Genomic DNA, 23,066 nt, shown 5'->3' on the forward strand with positions numbered 1-23,066 from the left:
TGAAAAACAAATGATAGTCCCACTAAGCGCAAACCAGATGGGACGGCGTATCGCTGGAGAATGCTGTGGTAGCCATGCTGGTTAAGTGTGCCTTGAATACTAAATAAATTACTGACAGTGTCACCAGCAAAGCACCCCCACACTTCCTTCTCCATGCTTCACAGTGGGAACCACACATGCGGCGATCATCCGTTCACCTACTCTGCGTCTCACAAAAAATCTCACATTTGGACTCATCAGAGCAAAGCACAGACTTCCCCCTAGTCTAATGTCCATTGCTTGTGTTTCTTGGCCCAAGCAAGTCTCTTCTTCTCATTGGTCTCTTTTAGTAGTGGTTTCTTTGCAGCAATTCGACAATGAAGGCCTGATTCAGTCTCCTCTGAACAGTTGATGTTGAGATGTCTTGTTCCTTTTTTTACTCTGTGCAGCATTTATTTGGGCTGCAATCTGAGGATGGTAACTCTAATGAACTTATCCTCTGCAGCAGAGGTAACTCTGGGTCTTCCTTTCCTGTGGTGGTCCTCATGAGAGCCAGTTTCATCATAGCGCTTGATGGATTTTGCGACCACACTTGAAGAAACTTTCAAAGTATTTTTTTTAACCTTTATTTAACTAGGCAAGTCAGTTAAAAACAAATTATTTTTTACAATGTCAGCCTACCCCAGCCAAACCCTTACCCAGACTACGCTGGGCCAATTGTGAGCCGCCCTATGGGACTCCCAATCACGGCCGGTTGTGAGACAGCCTGGAATCGAACCAGTCTGTAGTGACACCTCAAGCACTGAGACACAGTGCCTAAGACCGCTGCGTCACTCTGGAGCCCACTCGGGAATGAGTAGGTGTGTCCAAACTTTTGACTGGTACTGTATATAAATAGCCAAAGGGATTTGAGATAGTCTTGAGTAATAGCTAAACACCTAAATAACATGTAGCTTTTTGTTTTTACAATAAACGAGAACATTGTAAATAAACGTTTTATTACTAATAGAGGTGTAAGAAGCGCAGCAAGCATATAATGGTTTATGTCATCATTCACAGTAACCTGTAACCACAATGTACTGGCTTCTCCTTTCAGTAACTACTGGGGTTCAGGATCAGATCTCTGGAAAAGAAACACAGAACAGATTGTCAGACAAACCAGAATGGAATACATGGAATATGAATTAACAAGTAAAGAATCTAAAGTCTATGAGACACAGACACTTTGAGGTGTTTGCACAGTGGTGACATACAATGATGTTTGTAAGACCGTAACAACCAATCACAGAATGAGATTCAAGGCATTCCTTTATCTGGAAAGATTTTTTGGGGAAACATGGTTCATGAAACTGTCCTCAGAGCACTCCATGAAATTGAATGAATGAATAAAAAAAATGTGCCTGTATCCCATATGCTTGTTCAGATTTAAGGAATTATCGATACTAACCTTCCCTGTGGAGTACTTCCTGAAAACATAATTTGTCAGCATTGTATTGAAGGTTCTTCCCCTCCACACACAACATATACCATTGACTCTAGAGGAAGCTGCAAGCAACTGTGCTTTTAGTGTTTTAGTTGCCTATATCGACTAAGTGTTTGTCGTTGAACAGAAGACAGGAAAATCACAAAGTAGGTGTTACGGATACATGTATCCTGTGTGTGTGTGTATCCTGTGTGTATTTTCTTTCCTTCTCCCCTATTCACAGGTGTCGCCAATCAGTCGGCAATCAGACACCTGCTCCTTTTCTCTTACTCAATCACATCCCCTTTCCCATGGTTTAAAAACCCAGTCAGTTGTTTTCTCTGGAGCTCGATCTCACTGTGTCTCAATCTCTCGCTATCTCTCTTTGGATTGAGCCCTCTTTTGGTTTTTGTTGCTACATGTCACATTTGTCTGGAATTATGTGAGTATGTATTGTTGTACTTCATGACTGTTTGTTGGTTGGTGGGAAAAGGGGGTACCAAGACAAGTCGCCCATGGGCATCCACTACCCGTAGGTAAACTTTGTCTAAATACCCTAGTTAGAACTGGGCGGACCACCCACTGTATTTTTGGTTAGTTAGCTAGCTGTTCTTAAAGCAGGCTAGTCTAGCTTAGGGGTGTTTTTGGATATTTATTATTTCTTTCCTTGGGTCCAGCTCAGCCCCTCTTCTCGCCCCCCTTTACCGTGTGTTTACCAAATAAACCTATAGTGTTTGACGGTAGATTTAAGTTGTCTGTGGTTTTTGTTCTCACTGTTATAATTTGCATGAGTATTTTACGGGTCTCGTTTCCATCCCCCTAGACTGTAGGGCCAAAGGGATTCGTAACAGTAGGCTACAAGTCAAACTGTAGAAGACATTTATGGGTGATTCCTCACGAAACTTGAACTTTTTATTTTCACTCAATTTAATCCATTATAGGGTCCTTTATAGGAAGGATTGTTTATATATATATATATATACACACAGCAAAAAAAGAAACGTCCCATTTTCAGGACCCTGTCTTTCAAAGTTAATTCATAAAAATCCCAAACTTCACAGATCTTCATTGTAAAGGGTTTAAACACTGTTTCCCATGCTTGTTCAATGAACCAAACAATTAATGAACATGCACCTGTGGAACGGTCGTTAAGACACTAACAGCTTACAGACGGTAGGCAATTAAGGTCACAGTTATGAAAACTTAGGACACTAGAGGCCTTTCTACTGACTCTGAAAAACACAAAGAAAGATATCCAGGGTCCCTGCTCAACTGCGTGAACGTGCCTTAGGCATGCTGCAAGGAGGCATGAGGACTGCGGATGTGGCCATGGCAATAAATTGCAATGTCCGTACTGTGAGACGCCTAAGACAGCGCTACAGGGAGACAGGACGGACAGCTGATCGTCCTCGCAGTGGCAGACCACATGTAACAACACCTGCACAGGATCGGTACATCTGAACATCACACCTGCGGGACAGGTACAGGATGGTAACAAGTGCCCGAGCTACACCAGGAACGCACAATCCCTTCAACAGTGCTCAGACTGTCCACAATAGGCTGAGAGAAGCTGGACTGAGGGCTTGTAGCCCTGTTGTAAGGCAGGTCCTCACCAGACATCACCGGCAACAACGTCGCCTATGGGCACAAACCAATCGTCGCTGGACCAGACAGGACTGGCAAAAAGTGCTCTTCACTGACGAGTCGCGGTTTTGTCTGACCAGGGGTGATGGTCGGATTCTCGTTTATCGCCGAAGGAATGAGCGTTACACTGAAGCCTGTACTCTGGAGCGGGATCGATTTGGAGGTGGCGGGTCCGTCATGGTCTGGGGCGGTGTGTCACAGCATCATCGGACTGAGTTTGTTGTCATTGCAGGCAATCTCAACGCTGTGCGTTACAGGTTAGACATCCTCCTCCCTCATGTGGTACCCTTCCTGCAGGCTCATCCTGACATGACCCTCCAGCATGACAATGCCACCAGCCATACTGCTCGTTCTGTGCGTGATTTCCTGCAAGACACGAATGTCAGTGTTCTGCCATGGCCAGCTAAGAGCCCTCATCTCAATCCCATTGAGCACGTCTGGGACCTGTTGGATCGGAGGGCGAGGGCTAGGGCCATTTCTCCCCAGAAATGTCCGGGAACTTGCAGGTGCCTTGGTGGAAGAGTGGGGTAACATCTCACAGCAAGAACTAGCAAATCTGGTGCAGTCCATGAGGAGGAGATGCACTGCAGTACTTAATGCAGCTGGTGGCCACACCAGATACTGACTGCTACTTTTGATTTTGACCCCCCCCCCTTTGTTTAGGGATACATTATTCCATTTCTGTTAGTCACATGTCTGTGGAACTTGTTCAGTTTATGTCTCAGTTATTGAATTTTGTTATGTTCATACAAATATTTACAAATGTTAAGATTGCTGAAAACGCAGTTGACAGTGAGAGGACGTTTCTTTTTTTGCTGAGTAGTGTGTGTGTGTGTGTGTGTGTGTGTGTGTGTGCGCGTGTCTTAAAGCATAATTGAGAAATAACAAACTATAGTTCGAATTTGACATTACCCAGGACTCAGGTTACTTCCGGCGCCGACAGATGGCCGCCTCACTTCGCGTTCCTAGGAAACTATGCAGTATTTTGTTTTGTTATTTCTTACATTGTTACCCCAGGTAATCTTAGGTTTTATTACATAGTCGGGAGGAACTATTGGATATAAGAGCAACTCCAACTCACCAACATTACGACCAGGAATACGACTTACCCGAAGCGGATCCTCTGTTTTTCCCACCACCCAGGACAACGGATCGGATCCCAGCCGGCAACCCAAAACAACGACGCCGTAGAAGGGGCAGACGGAGCGGTCTTCTGGTCAGGGCACATCGCGCACCGCTCCCGAGCATACTACTCGCCAATATCCAGTATCTTGACAACAAGGTAGACGAAATCCATGCAAGGGTAGCCTTCCAGAGAGACATCAGAGACTAACATTCCTGGTTTCACGGAAACATGGCTCACTCGAGACACGCTATTGGAGTCGGTACAGCCAGCTGGTTTCTTCACGCATCGCGCCGACAGAAACAAGCATCTTTCTGGTAAGAAGAAGGGCGGGGTGTATGCCTCATGATTTACGAGACGTGGTGTGATCATAACAACATACAGGAACTCAAGTCCTTCTGTTCACCTGACTTAGAATTCCTCAATCAAATGCCAACCGAATTATCTACCTAGAGAATTCTCTTTGATTATAATCACAGCCACATATATCCCCCCAAGCAGACACATCGAACTTCATTTGACTCTATGTAAACTGGAAACCACATATCTTGAGGCTGCATTTATTGTAGCCGGGGATTTTAACAAGGCTAATCTGAAAACAAGGCTCCCTAAATTCCATCAGCATATCGATTACGCTACCAGGGCTGGCAAAACCCTAGATCATTGTTATTCTAACTTCCGCGACGCATCTAAGGCCCTCCCCCGTCCTCCTTTCGGAAAAGCTGACCACGACTCCATTTTGTTGCTTCCAGCCTATAGACAGAAACTAAAACAGGAAGCTCCCACGCTCAGGTCTGTTCAACGCTGGTCCGACCAATCAGATTCCACGCTTCAAGATTGCTTCGATCACGTGGACTGGGATATGTTCCGCATTGCGGCGAACAACAGCATTGATGAATACGCTGATTCGGTGAGTGGGTTTATTAGCAAGTGCATCGGCGATGTCGTACTTAAAACATTCCCAAACCAGAAACGGTGGATTGATGGCAGCATTCGTGCAAAACTGAAAGTGCGAATCACTGCTTTTAATCAGGGAAAGGTGACCGGAAACATGACCGAATACAAACAGTGTAGCTATTCCCTCCGCAAGGCAATCAAACAAGCTAAGCGTCAGTATAGAGACAAAGTAGAGTTAATTACAAGCATTTCGCTACACTCGCATTATCATCTGCTAACCATGTGTATGTGACAAATACAATTTGATAGAGTGGAATCTCTGCTACTTTTAAAGTAATAAACACATTTTTAAGCATAACCAACAGAGTGAGTGTGAAAATGGATTCAAAATAGTCACCTCTGCTGTTGATTTGCAGGATGTGCAATGACACTTAAAAGGAGGGCTGTGATTGGTTACATTGTTTACTATGCCAAAGTATCTCTATAGAAGAAGCCTTAACTTTAAAGCTAGCATAACTTTGAATTGCCTGTAAAGTATATTATGTTTGACAATGTTTGTAAAAAAAAATGTTTAAAGCCTAATAAAAAAAAAAGTATACTTTCAATATTCATATTTGTAAATATTCATAAATTTATGCAAGAAATGTGTTATTGCAATCAAAATACAGAGCAAGTGGTAGTCATATATGACACTAAATGTTGCTTTGTAGCACCTACCACTGAAACATGGAGTCTTAAGGAGTTCTGGGTAAGGCCAAAATGTCACAAATATTCAAACTTCAATTAATTACGCTTTAGGATACAAATGTCAAATATATCCCAAAAATCCTTTCTCCAAAAGACCATTCTATGGATTCTAATTATGAGACACAAAATCTCATAGCAACTGGGAATAGAAAAGTGTTTTCCTAGGCAGAATATGATGGGAAGGGTAGAGGGGTATCAAGATGGCTTTATCGAACTCTACAAATCCAACCATATTAAACCCTGTATAAACGACAAACATTGACAGCTTACCATTCCAGTCAGCACTCTCTCTCCTTGCAACTGCTGGGTCGCCAGGTCCGTTTCCAGGGCAAGGAGTGCGCTGGCGTCTGGGAACCCTGCGCCTTTCTCCTCCTCATCCCTGCGTCCAAGTACGAACAGAGACGAGCAACAAACTCTCAACCACCAACAGGCCTTGCTCGCCCAGGCACCTGTCCAGTGCTTCCGGAATTCTGTTCACATAGATTTCATATCTGATAGGGAATCCGTCTTATTGACAGGTTAATGGAAATGTAGTCTTAATTATTGTACTTTGGTTCCCCACTGCACAAATACAAATTCATAAGGATGTAGCCTAGCGTTTAAGAGTGTTGAGCCAATAACTGAAAGGTTGCAGGTTGGAATCACCTAGCCAACAAGATGAAAACTCTGTCGACGTGCCCTTGAGCACAGCACTTAACCCTAATTGCTCTTGTAAGTCGCTATGGATAAGAGCATCTAACTGACTAAAATACGTTTAAAATCTTCACCTGTAATAACTTATACATTATCAATCCACGCTGGACCAAGCATCAAGCCAGTTGAACTGAAAACACAACCACTACACACAGAGGGAATTGTTCAATGAGGAAACCATTCAAAGTGAAAATCACATGGACCCAATATTCATATATAAACCACAGTAGTGTTGAGACATTCCATTTACAACTAGGGCCAGGAGTTATTCCCTGGTCTGGTCACGTGGTGAGAAACTCCTGGCCCTGCCTATCATTACACTGGGAGGAGTAGTGTGAAGTTGCCCTTAGATGCTGATGTTGGGTCAGTTTAAAGAAGAAAAAAAGTCCACTAATGGTCAAGGTTAGGATTATGGGAGAGGAAGCTGATCCTAGATCTGTATCTAGTCTGAACTTTAGCCTGGAACACTCAGGGCAGCACAACGTCCAGTGGCCTGCCGCCAGTGTGGACAAGGAGGTGCTTCTTCATGTGGCAGGACTGGGTGAAGCACTTCCCGCAGTAGACGCATTGAAACGGTTTCTCTCCGGTGTGCACCCTCTCATGCCTCTTCAGCTGGTGGCTGTGGGAGAAGCGCTTGGTGCAGTGGCTGCAGCCGTACGGTTTCTCCCCCGTATGGACCCGCATGTGCCTGCTTAGGTATGCCTGGGGGAAGGGCTTCCCACAGAGGCTGCACCGGAGATATCTCTTGCTGGAGTGAGACGTTAGCTGTTGCGGCTGCTTTTCTATGCCTTTCGATGAAGAAGTGGAGCCTCTGTTGAAATTCGGGAAGTGGGCTTGCTTCCCTCTTTGGGGAACCTGGTAGAGAGTGACCCTTGGGGATGAAAAGCTGTTTCGGTTGGACAGTCCATTGAAATCTGGAAACTTGGACCTTGGTCCTACAGTTGTCCCTTGCTCTGCATGTTGAGTGTCAGGGGGACACTTTGTCTGTCCAGATTCCATTCCCCCTCTTCCTCTGTTGTCCACAAGCTGCCTGCTGTCTGAACAGACATCTCCAGATGTCGCCTCTTGGCCAGTTATGCTCCATTCTGAACTCATATCTGCCTCCACTTTAATGGGAACTGAGTCCACCAGCACCACATCAGACACCCAGTCCAGAGAGCCCAAAGCAGACATGCAGACCCCAGAGTTACCAGACACCCCTCTCCTCTCAGGATGTTCAGACAGCCTTTTGGAGTCTGGCCCGGCATTGTGAGGAGCATTCACAGTTTGGTTGTCAGTATCTTGGTTCTCTGTCCATTGAGACAGGCTGTATGATATGGGTTGATGGTCAGTTTCCCAGGTCACACCCTCAGCAACCTGATGGTCCTGTGTTGCTCTGTTGTATTGTGATGCTGGATGCTGGAACGTCTGGTTTTCAGGTTCTATATTGAGTGAGGTGTCTGGAGCTCTGTGTCTGTTGCCCTGCTGGTCCAGAAGATCTGTGGTTTCAGTAGATGATGAAGAACCTGGTTCTGCCACAATGACCTTCTCACTGACCGGTTGGACAATCTCTGAAATGGGTCAACATAAAGCACAACATCAGCTTCCTGTAGTGGAGACTGATTCTTCTTTACCTTATTTATTAGTTATGGGTATTGACTAAGAAGTTAATCAAATACTGCAATAAACATGGACAGCTTTACTTAACATAACATGTAAATTGCATAGATTGGATTAGTTGCAACAACAAAAAAATACCTTCTGTTGTACTGGTGTCAAGGTTCTCCATTTTGACATGAGTTTCCTCTTGCATTACTGCCATCTGTGTTTTGTATTCATCAGAAACATTTTATTAGAAACATATCCACATCAGCACTTGTGGATATGGTTAAACAATAATACATTTGACCGTGTCCATGACAACTGACCTGCATGCCCCCATTATGGTCTGTCGCTGTGCATCCTGCGTCTTTCCAGGTCGTGACATCCTGCATAAAGTTGCCCCCTTCAATGTCGTCAAAACGATTCTTCACTGCACCAAACAAGAGAAACTCTCATAAACGTTAAAGATTCTACATTACCAACCATTTTTGAACGAGTTGAAATAAGGTAAAAAACCTACAATATCCAAGTCTGCCTGTCGATTTCCCTACAAAGCTCCCTCTTCCCCGGGCAACATGATTAGTGTCCACGTGCTTGTGAACTGTGCGTCGCAGGGCTCCAAATCTTTCTGTGCTCCGTCGAGAAATCTGACATTTTGTCAAAACCAGCTTCCTCCGCAAGTTCTCGATTTCTATATGGCTATGGGAAATTTCCAAACGTAAGGCAGCATGTCCGTCATCTACAAGTTTGCAGATTTCGGCAACGGCTGCATTCGCCAAAACCTCGACGATGGAGGCTAGCTGAGCATGAAATGCGACGGTATCGGACATGTCCTTAGCACTGTGTTTATGTTAAACACTTATGTTATAGTAATTTGCATTGTAGTGTAAAGTCAACGTCTTCAGACTATACAGTTCACACCATAGAGCATTGAACACAATTTTGTTGTTTTTGTTCCGCTACTTCCTGGACCGTTCTTCAAAATAACAGTTTGCTTTTCAAAATAAAGGTTGGTTCACACACACACACACACACACACGATTTACCTTAGTTCAAACTTCCAACATTGCCACCTGCTGCTGTATCATATTGTTGCTGCTATTAAAAGGAATCAAATTGTTAAAAAAAAAATGCCTTTCAATTAAGTGAATACAAATATAACAAGCACACGTTGTCCTTCAACAATTTTACTAATAAGTTAAAGTTAAAAAATACAGAATTAGCATACAACCTGAATTTAAAAGGAATAAATGTATTCCTTCAGTTAAAAATAAGTAAATCAAGAGAGAAAGCTAAGGGTTAGTAGTCTCAAAACTAACTAAAGCACCACACTGAGAATGCACTCTAATGCTGATCAATGTAACAGTAGAAAGATTAAAAATAGAAATCTGAATATATATTTTTTTAATTAATTACAAAACTGTATAAAAAAATTGCTAACTAGATGCTAACTTTACATGAAGTAAAGTTATGGGGCTTGCTTTAGCTCCTTAAAGTGGAAGAAGTTGAACCAGTTTTACTTTACTATTTAAAGCAAAGCATTTACTTTAAATAGTGCATTCGGAAAGTATTCAGACCCCTTGATTGATCACATTTTATTACGTTACAACCTTATTCTAAAATTGATTAAATTGCCCCCCCCAATCTACACACAATACCCCATAATGACAAAGAAAAAAACAGGTTTTTAGAAAATGTTGCAAAAAAATTTTATGAATAAAACTGAAATTACATTTACATAAGTATTCAGACCATCACTCAGTACTTTATTGAAACACCTATGGCAGTGATTATAGCCTCGAGTCTTCTTGGGTATGACGCTACAAGCTTGGCACACCTGTATTTGGGGAGTTTCTCCCATTCTTCTCTGAAGATCCTCTCAAGCTCTGTCAGGTTGGATTGGGAGTTTCACTGCACAGATATTTCAAGTCTCTTCAGAGATCGATCGGGTTCTTGTCCGGGCTCTGGCTTGGCCACTCAAGGACATTCAAAGACTGGTCCCATAGCCACTCCTGCGTTGTCTTGGCTGTGTGCTTAGAGTCATTGTCCTTTCGGAAGTTGAACCTTCGCCCCAGTTATATGTCCTGAGTACTCTGGAGTCGGTTTTCATCAAGGACCTCTCTGTACTTTGCTCCATTCAGCTTTCCCTCGATCCTGACTAGTCTCCCAGTCCCTTCACTGAAAAACTTCCCCACAGCATGATGCTGCCACCACCATGCTTCACCGTAGGGATGGTGCCAGGTTTCCTCCAGACGTGACGCTTGGCATTCAGGCCAAAGAGTTCGATCTTGGTTTCATCAGACCAGATAATCTTGTTTCTCGTGGTCAGAGTCCTTTAGGTGCCTTTTGGCAAACTCTAAGCGCTCTGTCATGTGCCTTTTACTGAGAAATGGCTTATGTCTGTCCACTGTACCTTAAAGGCCTGATTGATGGAGTGCTGCAGAGATGGTTGTCTTTCTGGAAGGTACTCCCATCTCCACAGAGGAACTCCAGAGCTCTGTTAGAGTGACCATCGGGCTCTTGGTCACCTCCCCGACCAAGGCCCTTCTCCCCCGATTGCTCAGTTTTGCCGGGCGACCAAGAAGAAGAGTCTGGTGGTTCTAAACTATTTTCATTTAAGTATGATGGAGGCCACTGTGTTCTTGGGGACTTTCAGTGCTGCAGACATTTTTTTGGTACCTTTCCCCAGATCTGTGCCTCTACACAATTCCTTCAACCTCATGGCTTGGTTTTTGCTCTGACATGCACTGTCAAGCACTGTCAACTGTGGGACCTTATATAGACAGGTGTGTGCATTTCCAAATCATGTCCAATCAATTGAATTTACCACAGGTGGACTCCAAGTTGTAGAAACATCTCAAGGATGACCAATGTTAACAAGATGCACCTGAGCTCAATTTCAAGTCTCATAGCAAAGGGTCTGATTACTTATGTAAATAAGGTATGTTTTTTTTATTTTTAATACATTTGCAAACATTTCTAAAATCCTGTTTTCACTTTGTCAGTATAGTGTAGTGTGTAGCTTGAAGAAAAAAATAATTTAATCCATTTTAGAATAAGGCTGTAGTGTAACAAAATGTGGAAAAAGGGAAGGGGTCTGAATACTTTCTGAACGCACTCTAGTCAAAGTTATATTTAGTAAAACAATTGGTCTGATTACTTTGATAGACTACTATATCAACCGTATTGCTTTGGATTGTGGGGCAGTAAGATCACAATGTCTAAACTACAGTTGGGTGTGAAAACTGAAAGAAGAATAACATCGGACAAAGAGGTCTGTCAGACGATGGTAATAAAGGCAGGATCATGTAGACAATCGTAGGAAAGAAAAGCAACTCAATCCATGCTGGGGGTTTCAGATAAATAGGTGCATTTCGTAAACATGTCAATGAAGTTTGATTTTAGTTTAATGATGATGTAATTATCAAACAGTAGAGTATTCATAGGTCCGTTGTTCAAAGTCAGATAGAAAATGCTTTCTGAATATGAAGACTTGCTGTTGTGGTGGAAGGGAGGAACTCATAAGGAAACATTTAGGCTATTATTTGGGGAGGGAAATATGATGGTACATCTAGTGATGACAGCTCTTTAAAAGTATTTTAGTGGTAGTTTAACTATTTGAATGAAAAGAAAAGCGGAGGTATGATATTTTAGGCCGAGCTCTACCCATGCTGGTGACGCTCAGGCCCTACCCTACTGGAGCCCGATTTCTCAACCCAAAATTAGAAACACAGTAACTTCCTCAATTAGTATCAATAGCTAATCTCGGTCTGTACCTTGCTTCCTGCACTGCCCCATGCGCTCCTCTGCGTGTGTGAGTACCCATAGCAACGGCTACATTTGGGCTGCACAATGACGAGACAAGAGATGTTACCTGACGTTAGCTAGCTACTTTTCGTCACTAAACTCCGACAACAGCTGTACCCTTTTATGGATATGCTAATTTATGCACATTTGTAGTTTATTAATGTTTTAAATATTGTTTTAGTTAGGATGGCCTGAACATGTGAAAATTTGTGTGGTGTCTTTAACTTGAACAGTTCAATAGTTACTTTTGCAGAGTATTTTATGCAAATGTATAGTTATAGTCTATCAGTTTTAAAGAATTTTAAGTTAGGATAGCCTGAATGTTTTAAAGTTGGGTCTTGTAACGTTAGCTTAATTGGCCAAGGTGCCAGACCATTTTGAATACCTACCTCTGTATTCCTATGGTTCTCATCCAAACCCATGTTAATTTATGAAACATTTTATTGGTTATAGTTTTAAAAAGTATATACAGTACCAGTCAAAAGTTTGGACACACCTACTCATTCAAGGGTTTTTCTTTATTTTTACTATTTTCTACATTGTAGAATAATAGTGAAGACACAAACTATGAATTGACATATGGAATCATGTAGTAACTAAAAAAAAGTGTTAAACAAATGAAAATATTTTATATTCTTCAAAGTAGCCACTCTGCCTTGATGACAGCTTTCTCAGGATGGTACGGAAGGTTCCGCTGTGACCAGAGACAGGTTCCTCTCTTCACGTCCACACGCAACATATCCCAGAAGATCCACACCAGCGACTCCAGAGGAAGCTGCAAAGACAAAGTTAATTCAATGGTTTCCATATTGTATCTGTATATAGATCAGGTGCTAGTCCGGAACAATCAGTTTGGCCGCTAAGCAGTGGTATGCATGTATGTGATAGAGAGATATATATATATATATATATAGAGAGAGAGGTAAGTCACTAAGGCTACATGTCCAAGTGTAGAAGACATTTATATTAATCTATTATATGAATGTTAATCCCCCCCAAAATTATTAGCATCATGTATGGAGAATCAAAAACTATGAGTGAACGGTTTCAAATCTGATATTATGAAAGTAGGAAGGTGATGTTCTGCCTGTTCTAGGTTAGATAAATCTACAGGTACTGTTACTTACCTCCAAGAGATTATGTTTCCTCAGACCATAGTACCTCTGGGGATTCTGGGAATAAAGAAGAGGTGAGTGAGTAGCTTGGTTCTAGAGTACTGGTGCACATCCTAACTGGTTTAGCTTACTCATAACAGAGTCCGAATGGAAAGTAATAAACCAGAGAGAATTCTGATAGAATTAAAACCCATTTAATTCAATGAATTATAATTGTTACTCAAAAACAAATTGCCACTTTGAATAGACAAGGGTTTTCCTAGGTTGAATATAATGGAAATTGTAAAGTGATATCAAGATAGTTCAATAAAGCCGTCGATAAAACTAACCATAATAAAACCTCTAAAGCCAACCATTGACAGCCTACCATTCCAGGTCAGCACTCTTGCCTTGCACCTGCTGGGTCGCCAGATCTGTTTCAAGGGCCAGGAGTGCGCTGGCACCCAGGGAACCTATGGATTTGCTCTTCTGCCATGTCGATGTCCAGAAAGTGACAGTCATCGTCACGCTCTTCCCTGCACCCTCCTCCTCCCTATGTCCAGGTACGAGACGAGCCGAGCAGCGCGCTCTCGACCACCTACAGGCCTAGCTCACCCAGGCACCTGTCCAAAGCTTCCTGCATTCGTAATTGCTGTTCTTTGGTTCACCACTGCACCAATACAAATTCATAAGGATGTTTAAAATCTTCACCTGTAATAACTTATACATTAACAGTCCACTCTGGATGAAGCATCAAGCCAGCTGAACTGAAAACACTACCACTACACACAGAGGGTAGTGTTCAATGTGGTAACTATCCAAACTGTTAAAAACAAGGACCCAGTGTTCATATGAAAACCACAGTTGTGTTGAGCCATTCCCCTTACAACTAGGGCCAGGAGTTTTTCCCTGGTCTGGTCATGCAGTGAGAAAACTCCTGGCCTTGCCTATAATTACACCAGGCGGAGTAGTGTGAAGTTGCCCCTACACACTGATCTTGGGTCAGTTTTAGATGTTTTCCTACTAATGGTTAAGGTTAGGATTGGAGAAGAGAAAGCTGATCCTAGATCTGTACCAAGGGGACACTTAGGGCAGCACAATGTCCTGTGGCCTGCCACCAGTGTGGACGAGGAGGTGCCTCTTCATGTGACTGGACTGGGTGAAGCACTTCCCGCAGTAGACACAGTTAAATGGTTTCTCTCCGGTGTGCACCCTCTCATGCATCTTCAGCTGGTGCCTGTGGGAGAAGCGCTTGGTGCAGTGGCTGCAGCTGTACGGTTTCTCCCCCGTATGGACCCGCATATGACTCCGCAGTTGCGCCGGCTGAGGGAAGAGCTTTCCACAGAGGCTGCACCGGAGCTGCCTCTTGGGCGAGTGAGATGTTAGCTGGTGCGGCTGCTTTTCTATGCCTTTCGATGAAAAATTGGTGCCTCTGTTGAAATTCAGGAAGGGAGCTTGCTTCCCTCTTTGGGGAACCTGGTGGAGAGTAACCCTTGGGGATGAAAAGCTGTTTCGGTTGGACAGTCCATTGAAATCTGGCATCTTGGACATTGATCCTACAGTTGTCCCTTGCTCTGTGTTTTCAGTGTCAGTGGGACACTTTGTCTGTCCAGATTCCATTCCCCCTCTTCTTCTGTTGTCCACAAGCTGCCTGCCGTCTGAACAGACCTCTCCAGATGTCGCCTCTTGGCCAGTTATGCTCCATTCTGAACTCATATCTGCCTCCACTTTAATGGGAACTGAGTCCACCATCACCACATCAGACACCCAGTCCAGAGAGCCCAAAGCAGACATGTAGACCCCAGAGTTACCAGACACCCCTCTCCTCTCTGGATGTCCAGACAGCCTCTTGGAGTCTGGCCCTGCATTGTGAGGAGCATTCACAGTTTGGTTGTCAGTCTCTTGGTTCTCTGTCCATTGAGACAGGCTGTATGATATGGGTTGATGGTCAGTTTCCCAGGTCACACCCTCAGCAACCTGATGGTCCTGTGTTGCTCTGTTGTATTGTGATGCTGGATGCTGGAACGTCTGGTTTTCAGGTTCTATATTGAGTGAGGTGTCTGGAGCTCTGTGTCTGTTGCCCTGCTGGTCCAGAAGGTCTGTGGTTTCAGTAGATGACGAATAACCTGGTTCACCCTCCATGACCTTCTCACTGACCAGTTGGACAATCTCTGAAATGGTCAATGTAAAGCACAACATCAGCTTCCTGTAGTGAAGACGGATTCTTTTTTGCCTTATTTATTGGTTATGGGTAATGACTAAGAAGTTAATAAAATACTGCAATAAAGGCTTCACTCAACAAAGTATAAATTGCATAGATTTGATTAGTTGCATAAAATTACCTTCTGTTCTGCTAGTGCCAAGGTTCTCCATTTTGATAAGAGGTGACTCTTGCATATCTGCCATCTGTTTTGTATTCATCAGAAAATTTGATTAGAAAAATATCCCCACCGCCATTTGAAATATGAAAAGACAAATCATCAATTTGACCGTGTCAACGACAACTAACCTGCATGCATCCATCCTGGTCTGTCGCTGTGCGTCTTGAGTCTTTCCAGTTCGTGACATCCTTTGTAAAGTTGTCCCCTTCACTGTAGGAAAAACGATTCTCCACTGCACCAGAAAAGATAAACCCTCAAACGTTATATATTCTACATTTCAAATTATTTTGAACGTGTTTAAATAAGGTAAAAAACCTACAATATTCATGCCTGCCTGTTGACTTTCCAACGAAGCTCTCTCTTGCTCGGGCAACAAGATCTGTGTCGCGCCTGTGAACTGTGCGTCGCAGGGCTCCGAATTTCTCTGTGCTCCGTTGAGAATTCTGGTATTTTGTCAAAAGCAGCTTCCTCCGCAGGTTATCGATTTCTTTCTGACTATGTGAAATTTCCAAACGTAAAGCAGCATGGCCGTCATCTACAAGTTTGCAGATTTCGGTAACGGCTGCATTCGCCAAAACCTCAATTATTGAAGCTAGCTGAGCATGAAAGGCGACGCTATCGCACATGTCCTTGGAACTATGTAAATGTTACACAATTATGTTATAGTAAATTGCAGTATTCAGTCAACGTTTTGAGAACTGAAAGTTCACAATATAGACGGTACACTACACACAGAAATTCATTCCGGAAACAAAACTAAGGCAACTTCCTGGATTTTTTTTCAAAATAAAGGTTGGTTTTTAAAATAAAAATTGGTTACACACACACGACTTGTTAGTTGTACCTTTGAACTTTGCCACCAGCTGCTCTATCATGTTGTAGGTGCTGCTAAAATGAGTCTAATGTTTTGAAAATCCGCCTTCCTTGTCCTCCAAAAAAAAGTTCACTATTAAGTTAAAATACAAAAATACAGAATCAGCAAACAACCTGAATTTAAAGGTAATAAATATATTTCTTCAGTTAAAAATAAGTAAATAACAGAGTAGGCTAAGGGTTAGTAGTCTCAAAACGAACTGAAGCACCGCACTGAGAAAGCACAAAACAATTATGTAAATATAATGGATAAATAGCCAATGGGATTCCTAGCTAACAACATTTCGTTTTTTGTTTTTACAAATTAGAATATTGTAAATGAAAAAAAAATACATTGGTAACTTAACATTAAGTAAAGTTGTGGGGGTTGCTTTAGCTCTAAACGTATTTTAGTAGTGGAAGAAGTATAAAAAGTTAACTATTTTAAGCAAAGAAGTTACACATAGCCCAAGTTAAATTTGGTAAAATAGTTGTGATTACTTTGATAGACTACAATATTAACCTTATTGCTTTGGATTGTTGCGCAGTTAGATCACAAAAATGTCTAAACTACAGTTGTTGAGTGTGAAAACTGGAAGAAGAAAGACAAAGCTATCTTCTGTCAGACGATGGGAATAAAAGGCAGGATCATGTGGACGACACTCGTAGGAAAGCAAAGCAACTCAATTTTTTTTACCGGGGGTTTCAGATAAATAGATACATGATTGACTTTGGTAAAAATGTCCGCGTAAATACATTTAGATTTTATTTGATCAAACAGTACAGAGTATCTTAGGAAACTCACATGTCTGCTGTTCAAAGTCAGAGTTTTTTTTAATACAATTTATATTTTACTCGTCTTGTTTCGCAACAGTACAACTTTAGTCAGATGCAGTGTCGCTTTCCCTGCTACAAATACATTCATTGGTTGTTGTGGTCCGTCATAAAATGCAGTCCGTTTCGAAACGAGAGAAAATAAATCATGGCACTGCAACGTTGTTGCTGTTGCTTTCTGAATTTGAAGACTTGCTGTTGTGGTGGAAGGAAGAAACTCCGAAACATTTAGGCTATTATTTGGGGTGAGATATGATGGTACATCTAGTCATGACAGCTCTTTAAAGGTATTTTAGTGGTATTTGAAGAACTATGTATGTTGACAAAAATATAAATTAAACATGTACAATTTTGGTCCCATGTTTCATGAGCTGAATGAGAGAATTTGGCAGTACGTCCAACCAACCTCACAACCGCAGACTACATGTATGGCGTTGTGTGAGTGAGCGGTTTGCTGATTTCAACATTGAATATGGTGGTGGGGTTATGGTGTGGGCAGGCATAAGCTAAGGATAACATACACAATTGCATTTTATTGATGGCAATTTGAATGCACAGAAATACCGTGACGAGATCCTGAGGCCCTTTAAAGTGCTATTCATCCGCCACCATCACCTTATGTTTCAGCATGATAATGCACAGCCCATGTCACAAGGATCTGTACACAATTCCTGGATGCTGAACATGTCCCTGTTCTTCCATGGCCTGCATACTCACCAGACATGTCACCCATTGAGCATGTTTGGGATGATCTGGATCAACGTGGATGACAGTGTTCCAGTTCCCGCCAATATCCAGAAACTTACCCATGCCGGTCACCTACCCATATCCTACCCATGCCGGTGACCCACCCATGCCGGTACCCTACCCATGCCGGTGACCTACCCATGCCGGTGACGTTCAGGCCCTACCAGCGACCGATTGCGCAACACAGTAACTTCCTGTTAGTATCCATAGCTGATCTCGGTCTGTCCCTTGCTTCCTGCGCTGCCCCATGCGCTCCTCTGCGTGAGTATCTATAGCATTGCTTTTGATTGATATGCTAATTTATATATTTGTAGTTGATATAAGTTCAATAATTTGAATTTAGGATAGCCTGAACATGTGAAAGCTGGTTTGGTTTCTCCAGCTTGAACGGTGGAGTTATTTTATGCAAATCTGTAGTTGATAAAGATCTTAGAGTTAAGTTAGGATAGCCTGAATGTTTTTAAGTTGGTCATGTAGCAAGACCATTTTGAATAGCTACCTCTTTTTTCCTATGGTTCTCATTCAAACCCATGTTCATTTCTACCAATTTGTTGTGTATATATAGTATCAAATCTTTTGACAAGCAATCTAAGTAGGGCCCGTCTAAATATGTCAATGTTGGTTTGGAGTTGATCATTTAAATGGTGAAAGAGGAGATACTGTAAATGTAGATTTAAAAAATGTTACCATTCTAGTATATGGCACTTTTTTTTGCCATTGAAATGCATTGGTATCCACAGCAACGGCTTCGTTTGGGCATCTCAACGACGAGACATGAGAGCTGTTAGCTGACCTTAGTTAGCTGCTTTTCGTCACTCTAAACTCAGACAAACAGCTGTAACTTTTTGATTGGCAGTAGATCATTCTGCTCCGATTCCAGATTTGAATACCAGAGAAGTAGAACTCAATGTCTTACCCTCTAGGTTTTTATCTAAAGTGCTGGAAAAGTGGTCAAAGTTGCAGATTTGTCAAAAGTTGCATTGTTCACCGTGAATGGATGTTGGAAGTCTGGGAGCTGATGTCACAATAGGACCTTTACAATGTTGAATAAAAACTAGAAGTGAATAAAGGACTATAAGCTCAGTAGTTTAAAAAGTACAAAACGGGCTCCTGAGTGGCGCAGCGGTCTAAGGCACTGCAGCTCAGTGCAAGATGAGTCACTACAGACTCCCTGGTTTGAATCCAGGCTGTATCACAACTGGCCATGATTGGCAGTCCAATAGGGCGGCGCACAATTGTACCAGCGTTGTCCGGGTTTGGCCAGTGTAGGCCGTCATTGTAAATAAGAATTTGTTCTTAACGGACTTGCACATTTAAATAAAGGTTCAATACAAATTTTAAAAGATATAAAGAGTTCCATGCAAGCACACTGGTCCTGACCTCTCTGCACATTTAAAGTTTGAATGACGTTTCTAGCTTAAAATGTGTAAGAGGAGTAGCCTTCCAAATAATAATACTTCATATTATTATGACAAAGATTTAAAGTGGGGTCTCTTGCATCACAAGCCCCATTTCATAATCACATTGGTAATAGGGCTGTATGCAGCGCAGCAAACATGCAGCATGTATGTAATGGCTTATATCGTCATTTACAGTAACCTGCAACCACAAAATACTGGCTTCACCTACTTTCAGATACTACTGGTGCTCAGGGTTTTCCTGGCTATCAAGTCTACTTGCTCCTGCCAAACCCTACGCCACGCCCACGGATGTCAGTTTTTGTTGTTGTTGTTGTCTGGATCTGAGTACCTCTCCGAACATTCACCACCGAATGCAAACGCATCTGGGTCCGTCTGATTGGTCCAGAAACCGATGGGTTGGGCCAGAGCCAGAACACACTGGATTAAAACTGCAGTTAGAACATATTTTATTGGCTTGAATAATCTGATTGGTTAAAGACGATCCAATCGCTGATGACTATATTTTGTACAACACCCATAGTGCCCCTCATCACCACAAACAACTTCAATGATGGTAGTCTCAGACTAAAATATGTAGTGAACGACAGAGCAGCTGAAGAATTTCGAGTGAGTCCTCAGGCTAGCTCAGGATCAGATCTCTGTAAAATGAACAAATTGTCAGACACGCCAGAATAGAAATAATGGAATACGAATGCACAAGTAAAGAATATAAAACCTATGGGACACAGACACTTATGAGGTGTTTGTGCGCAGTGTTGACATACAATAATGTTTGTAACAATGTAACAACCAATTTTTGAATGAGATTTGTGACCCACATTTTTTGGGGGGGAAAGGTATGGTATAAATAATGAAGTTCTCCTCAGAGCGCTGCATGACATTGAATCGATGAGTTACATTCCCAAAAAATTGTTTGTGTCCCATAATATTTCATACTAACTTTCACTATGGAGTACTTCCTGATGATTTCATTTCTCAGGATGGTGTAGAAAGTTCTAAAGACCAGAGAGAGACTCTCTTCCTGTCCACATGCAGCACATTCTGGAAGATCCACTCCCTAAGCAGTGGTGTTAAATACAAAAAAAGAATAATAAAGCTACATTTCAAACTGTAGAGTATAAACTCAGCAAAAAAAGAAACGTCCTCTCACTGTCAACTGTGTTTTCAGCAAACTTAACATGTTTAAATATTTGTATGAACATAACAAGATTCAACAACTGAGACATAAACTGAACCAGTTCCACAGACATGTGACTAACAGAAACTGAATAATGTGTCCCTGAACAAAGGGGGGTCAAAATCAAAAGTAGCAGTCAGTATCTGGTGTGGCCACCAGCTGCATTAGGTACTGCAGTACATCTCCTCCTCAGGGACTGCACCAGATTTGCCAGTTATTGCTGTGAGATGTTACCCCAGTCTTCCACCAAGGCACCTGCAAGTTCCCGGACATTTCTGGGGGGAATGGCCCTAGCCCTCACCCTCCGATCCAACAGGTCATAGACGTGCTCAATTGGATTGAGATCCGGGCTCCCAGACCATGACGGATCCTCCACCTCCAAATCGATCCCGCTCCAGAGTACAGGCCTCGGTGTAACGCTCATTCCTTCGACGATAAACGCAAATCCGACCATCACCCTTGGTGAGACAAAACCGCGACTCGTCAGTGAAGAGCACTTTTTGCCAGTCCCGTCTGGTTCAGTGACGGTGGGCTTGTGCCCACGTTGTTGCCGGTGATGTCTGGTGAGGACCTGCCCTACAACAGGCCTACAAGCCCTCAGTCCAGCCTCTCTCAGCCTATAGCGGACAGTCTGAGCACTGCCGGAGGGATTGTGCGTTCCTGGTGTAACTCGGGCAGTTGTTGTTGCCATCCTGTACCTGTCCCGAAGGTGTGATGTTCGGATGTACCGATCCTGTGCAGGTGTTGTTACACGTGGTCTGCCAATGCGAGGACGATAAGCTGTCCGTCCTGTCTCCCTGTAGCGCTGTCTTAAGCGTCTCACAGTACGGACATTGCAATTTATTGCCCTGGCCACATCTGCAGTCCTCATGCCTAGGCACATTCAGGCAGATGAGCATGGACCCTGGGCATCTTTCTTTTGGTGTTTTTCAGTAAGTAGAAAGGTCTCTTTAGTGTCCTAAGTTTTCATAACTGTGACCTTAATTGCCTACCGTCTGTAAGCTGTTAGTGTCTTAACCTGTCCACAGGTGCATGTTCATTCATTGTTTATGGTTCATTGAACAAGCATGGAAAACAGTGTTCAAACCCTTTACAATGAAGATCTGTGAAATTATTTGGATTTTTACAACTTATCTTTGAAAGACAGGGTCCTGAGTTTATTTATATTCGTCTATTTATTATATGAATGTCAATCTAAGCATTCTTTTCAGTAGCATCATGTATTTAGAATCAAAAACAAAGAGTGAGCGGTTTCACATCTGATATGAAAGCAGGAATGTGATTTTCTGTGAGATAAATCTACAGGTACTGTACTCACCTCCAGGAGATGAGGTTTCCCCAGACCATGGTAGTTGTGGGGTGAGTGAGTAGCTTGGTTCTACAATGCTGGTGAACATCTTAACCTGTCTAGCCTACTCAAAACAGAGTCACAATGGAAATGAATAAACCATAGAGAATTCTGATTGAATGGGTTCTATGAATTCTAATTTTGGGACTCAGAAACTCATTGCAACTGGCATGTGAATAGACAAGTGTTTTTCTAGGCAGAATTTGATGTAAATGGTAAAGGGGTATCAAGATAGTTCAATAAAGCCCTCTATAAAATCAACAATATTAAATCCAACCACCTACCATTCCAGCCAGCACTCTCCCTCCTTGTACCTGCTGGGTCATCAGGTCCATTTCCCAGGGCCAGGAGTGCGCTGGCATCCGGGAACCTGTTGCTCTTGTGCCATGTCTATGTCCAGAAAGAGGTAATCGTTGTGCTATTCTATGCGCCTTCCTCCTCTTCCTGCATCCAGGTAAGAGAGGAGCCGAGCAACGAGCTCTCAACCACCAACAGGCTTTGCTCACCCAGGCACCTGTCCAGAGCTTCCTGAATTCGTAATTGCTGTTCTGTGGTTCACCACTGCACCAATACAAATTCATGAGGATGTTTAAAATCTTCACCTGTAATAATTTATACATGATCAATTACTCAGGGCTCCCGAGTTGCGCAGCAGTCTAAGGCACTGCATCTCAGTGCTAGAGGCATCACTACAGACCCTGGTTCGATTCCAGGCTGTATCACAACCAGCCGTGATTGGGAGTCCCATAGGGCGGTGCACAATTGGCCCAGCGTCGTCCGGGTTAGGGTTTGGCCGGAGTAGGCCATCATTGTAAAAAATAATTTGTTTTTAGCTGACTTGCCTAGATAAATAAATTAATCGACTGTGGATCAAGCCAGCTGAACTAAATACACAACCACTACACACAGAGGGTAGTGTTCAATGTGGAAACCATCCAAACTGTTAAAAACACATAGACCTTGAACGAGATGGAGCTTGAGTAATTGACAAATCTTAATCTGACCTCCACTTCAAGTTAAACCCCATTAGCTTTAGTCAAATACACCATGGCGGCTACAAAAAGGCGACATTACATGTGGCATTTTTACCCGGGCTCGAGCAATAGCCACAAAAAAAGCCTCCAAGAAACAGCTTGCTTCAGAAAAAGCTAGCACCATTAGCCAGGATCATGAGGACCTGTCCCTTCCCGAGGCCTAACAACTGCCAACCTCATCCTCTATTGAAGAAATTCTTTGAGCCGAGATCCCAACGTACAGAACTCAACATCAAACTAGATGG

The 23,066-nt window shown here is 42.7% G+C and overlaps 2 protein-coding genes across 4 annotated transcripts; both read right to left on the reverse strand.

Annotated features, from left to right (window-relative positions):
- Window positions 1-589: 589 nt before the first annotated feature.
- On the reverse strand, window positions 590-9,098 carry LOC106610385 (uncharacterized). 2 transcript variants are annotated; one of them, XR_001329896.3, is made up of 5 exons: window positions 8,647-9,098; window positions 8,453-8,556; window positions 8,283-8,346; window positions 6,123-8,095; window positions 590-1,102 (listed from the first exon to the last, which is right to left on the reverse strand). XR_001329896.3 is itself a non-coding variant. In XM_014209729.3 (4 exons), the coding sequence occupies exons 1-4, from the start codon at window positions 8,954-8,956 to the stop codon at window positions 7,014-7,016; spliced, it is 1,560 nt and encodes a 519-aa protein (XP_014065204.3). In that variant the 5' UTR covers window positions 8,957-9,098; the 3' UTR covers window positions 590-7,013. The 2 variants fall into 2 exon arrangements, 1 of the variants encoding a protein (XP_014065204.3); XM_014209729.3 differs by having other exon boundaries at window positions 590-8,095.
- Window positions 9,099-12,432: 3,334 nt separating this feature from the next.
- Window positions 12,433-16,309, reverse strand: zn235 (Zinc finger protein 235). 2 transcript variants are annotated; one of them, XM_014209704.3, is made up of 6 exons: window positions 15,728-16,309; window positions 15,537-15,640; window positions 15,370-15,433; window positions 14,103-15,198; window positions 13,061-13,105; window positions 12,433-12,708 (listed from the first exon to the last, which is right to left on the reverse strand). In XM_014209704.3, the coding sequence occupies exons 1-4, from the start codon at window positions 16,032-16,034 to the stop codon at window positions 14,114-14,116; spliced, it is 1,560 nt and encodes a 519-aa protein (XP_014065179.3). In that variant the 5' UTR covers window positions 16,035-16,309; the 3' UTR covers window positions 12,433-12,708; window positions 13,061-13,105; window positions 14,103-14,113.
- Window positions 16,310-23,066: the final 6,757 nt, after the last annotated feature.

Source organism: Salmo salar, chromosome 08 (assembly GCF_965601325.2).
Source record: "Salmo salar chromosome 08, fSalSal1, whole genome shotgun sequence".
NCBI classification, from domain to species: domain Eukaryota; kingdom Metazoa; phylum Chordata; class Actinopteri; order Salmoniformes; family Salmonidae; genus Salmo; species Salmo salar.

Excerpts from the sequence above, each read along its gene's own strand:
- LOC106610385 (XM_014209729.3), bottom strand. The coding sequence starts at position 8,956 with ATGTCCGATACCGTCGCATTTCATGCTCAGCTAGCCTCCATCGTCGAG. Across the intron at positions 8,557-8,646 it reads GACAGGCAGACTTGGATATT|TGAAGAATCGTTTTGACGAC; the intron begins GTAGGTTTTTTA and ends TGTTTGGTGCAG. Across the intron at positions 8,096-8,282 it reads TGACACCAGTACAACAGAAG|AGATTGTCCAACCGGTCAGT; the intron begins GTATTTTTTTGT and ends GACCCATTTCAG.
- zn235 (XM_014209704.3), bottom strand. The coding sequence starts at position 16,034 with ATGTGCGATAGCGTCGCCTTTCATGCTCAGCTAGCTTCAATAATTGAG. Across the intron at positions 15,434-15,536 it reads ACCAGGATGGATGCATGCAG|ATGGCAGATATGCAAGAGTC; the intron begins GTTAGTTGTCGT and ends AATACAAAACAG. Across the intron at positions 15,199-15,369 it reads TGGCACTAGCAGAACAGAAG|AGATTGTCCAACTGGTCAGT; the intron begins GTAATTTTATGC and ends TGACCATTTCAG.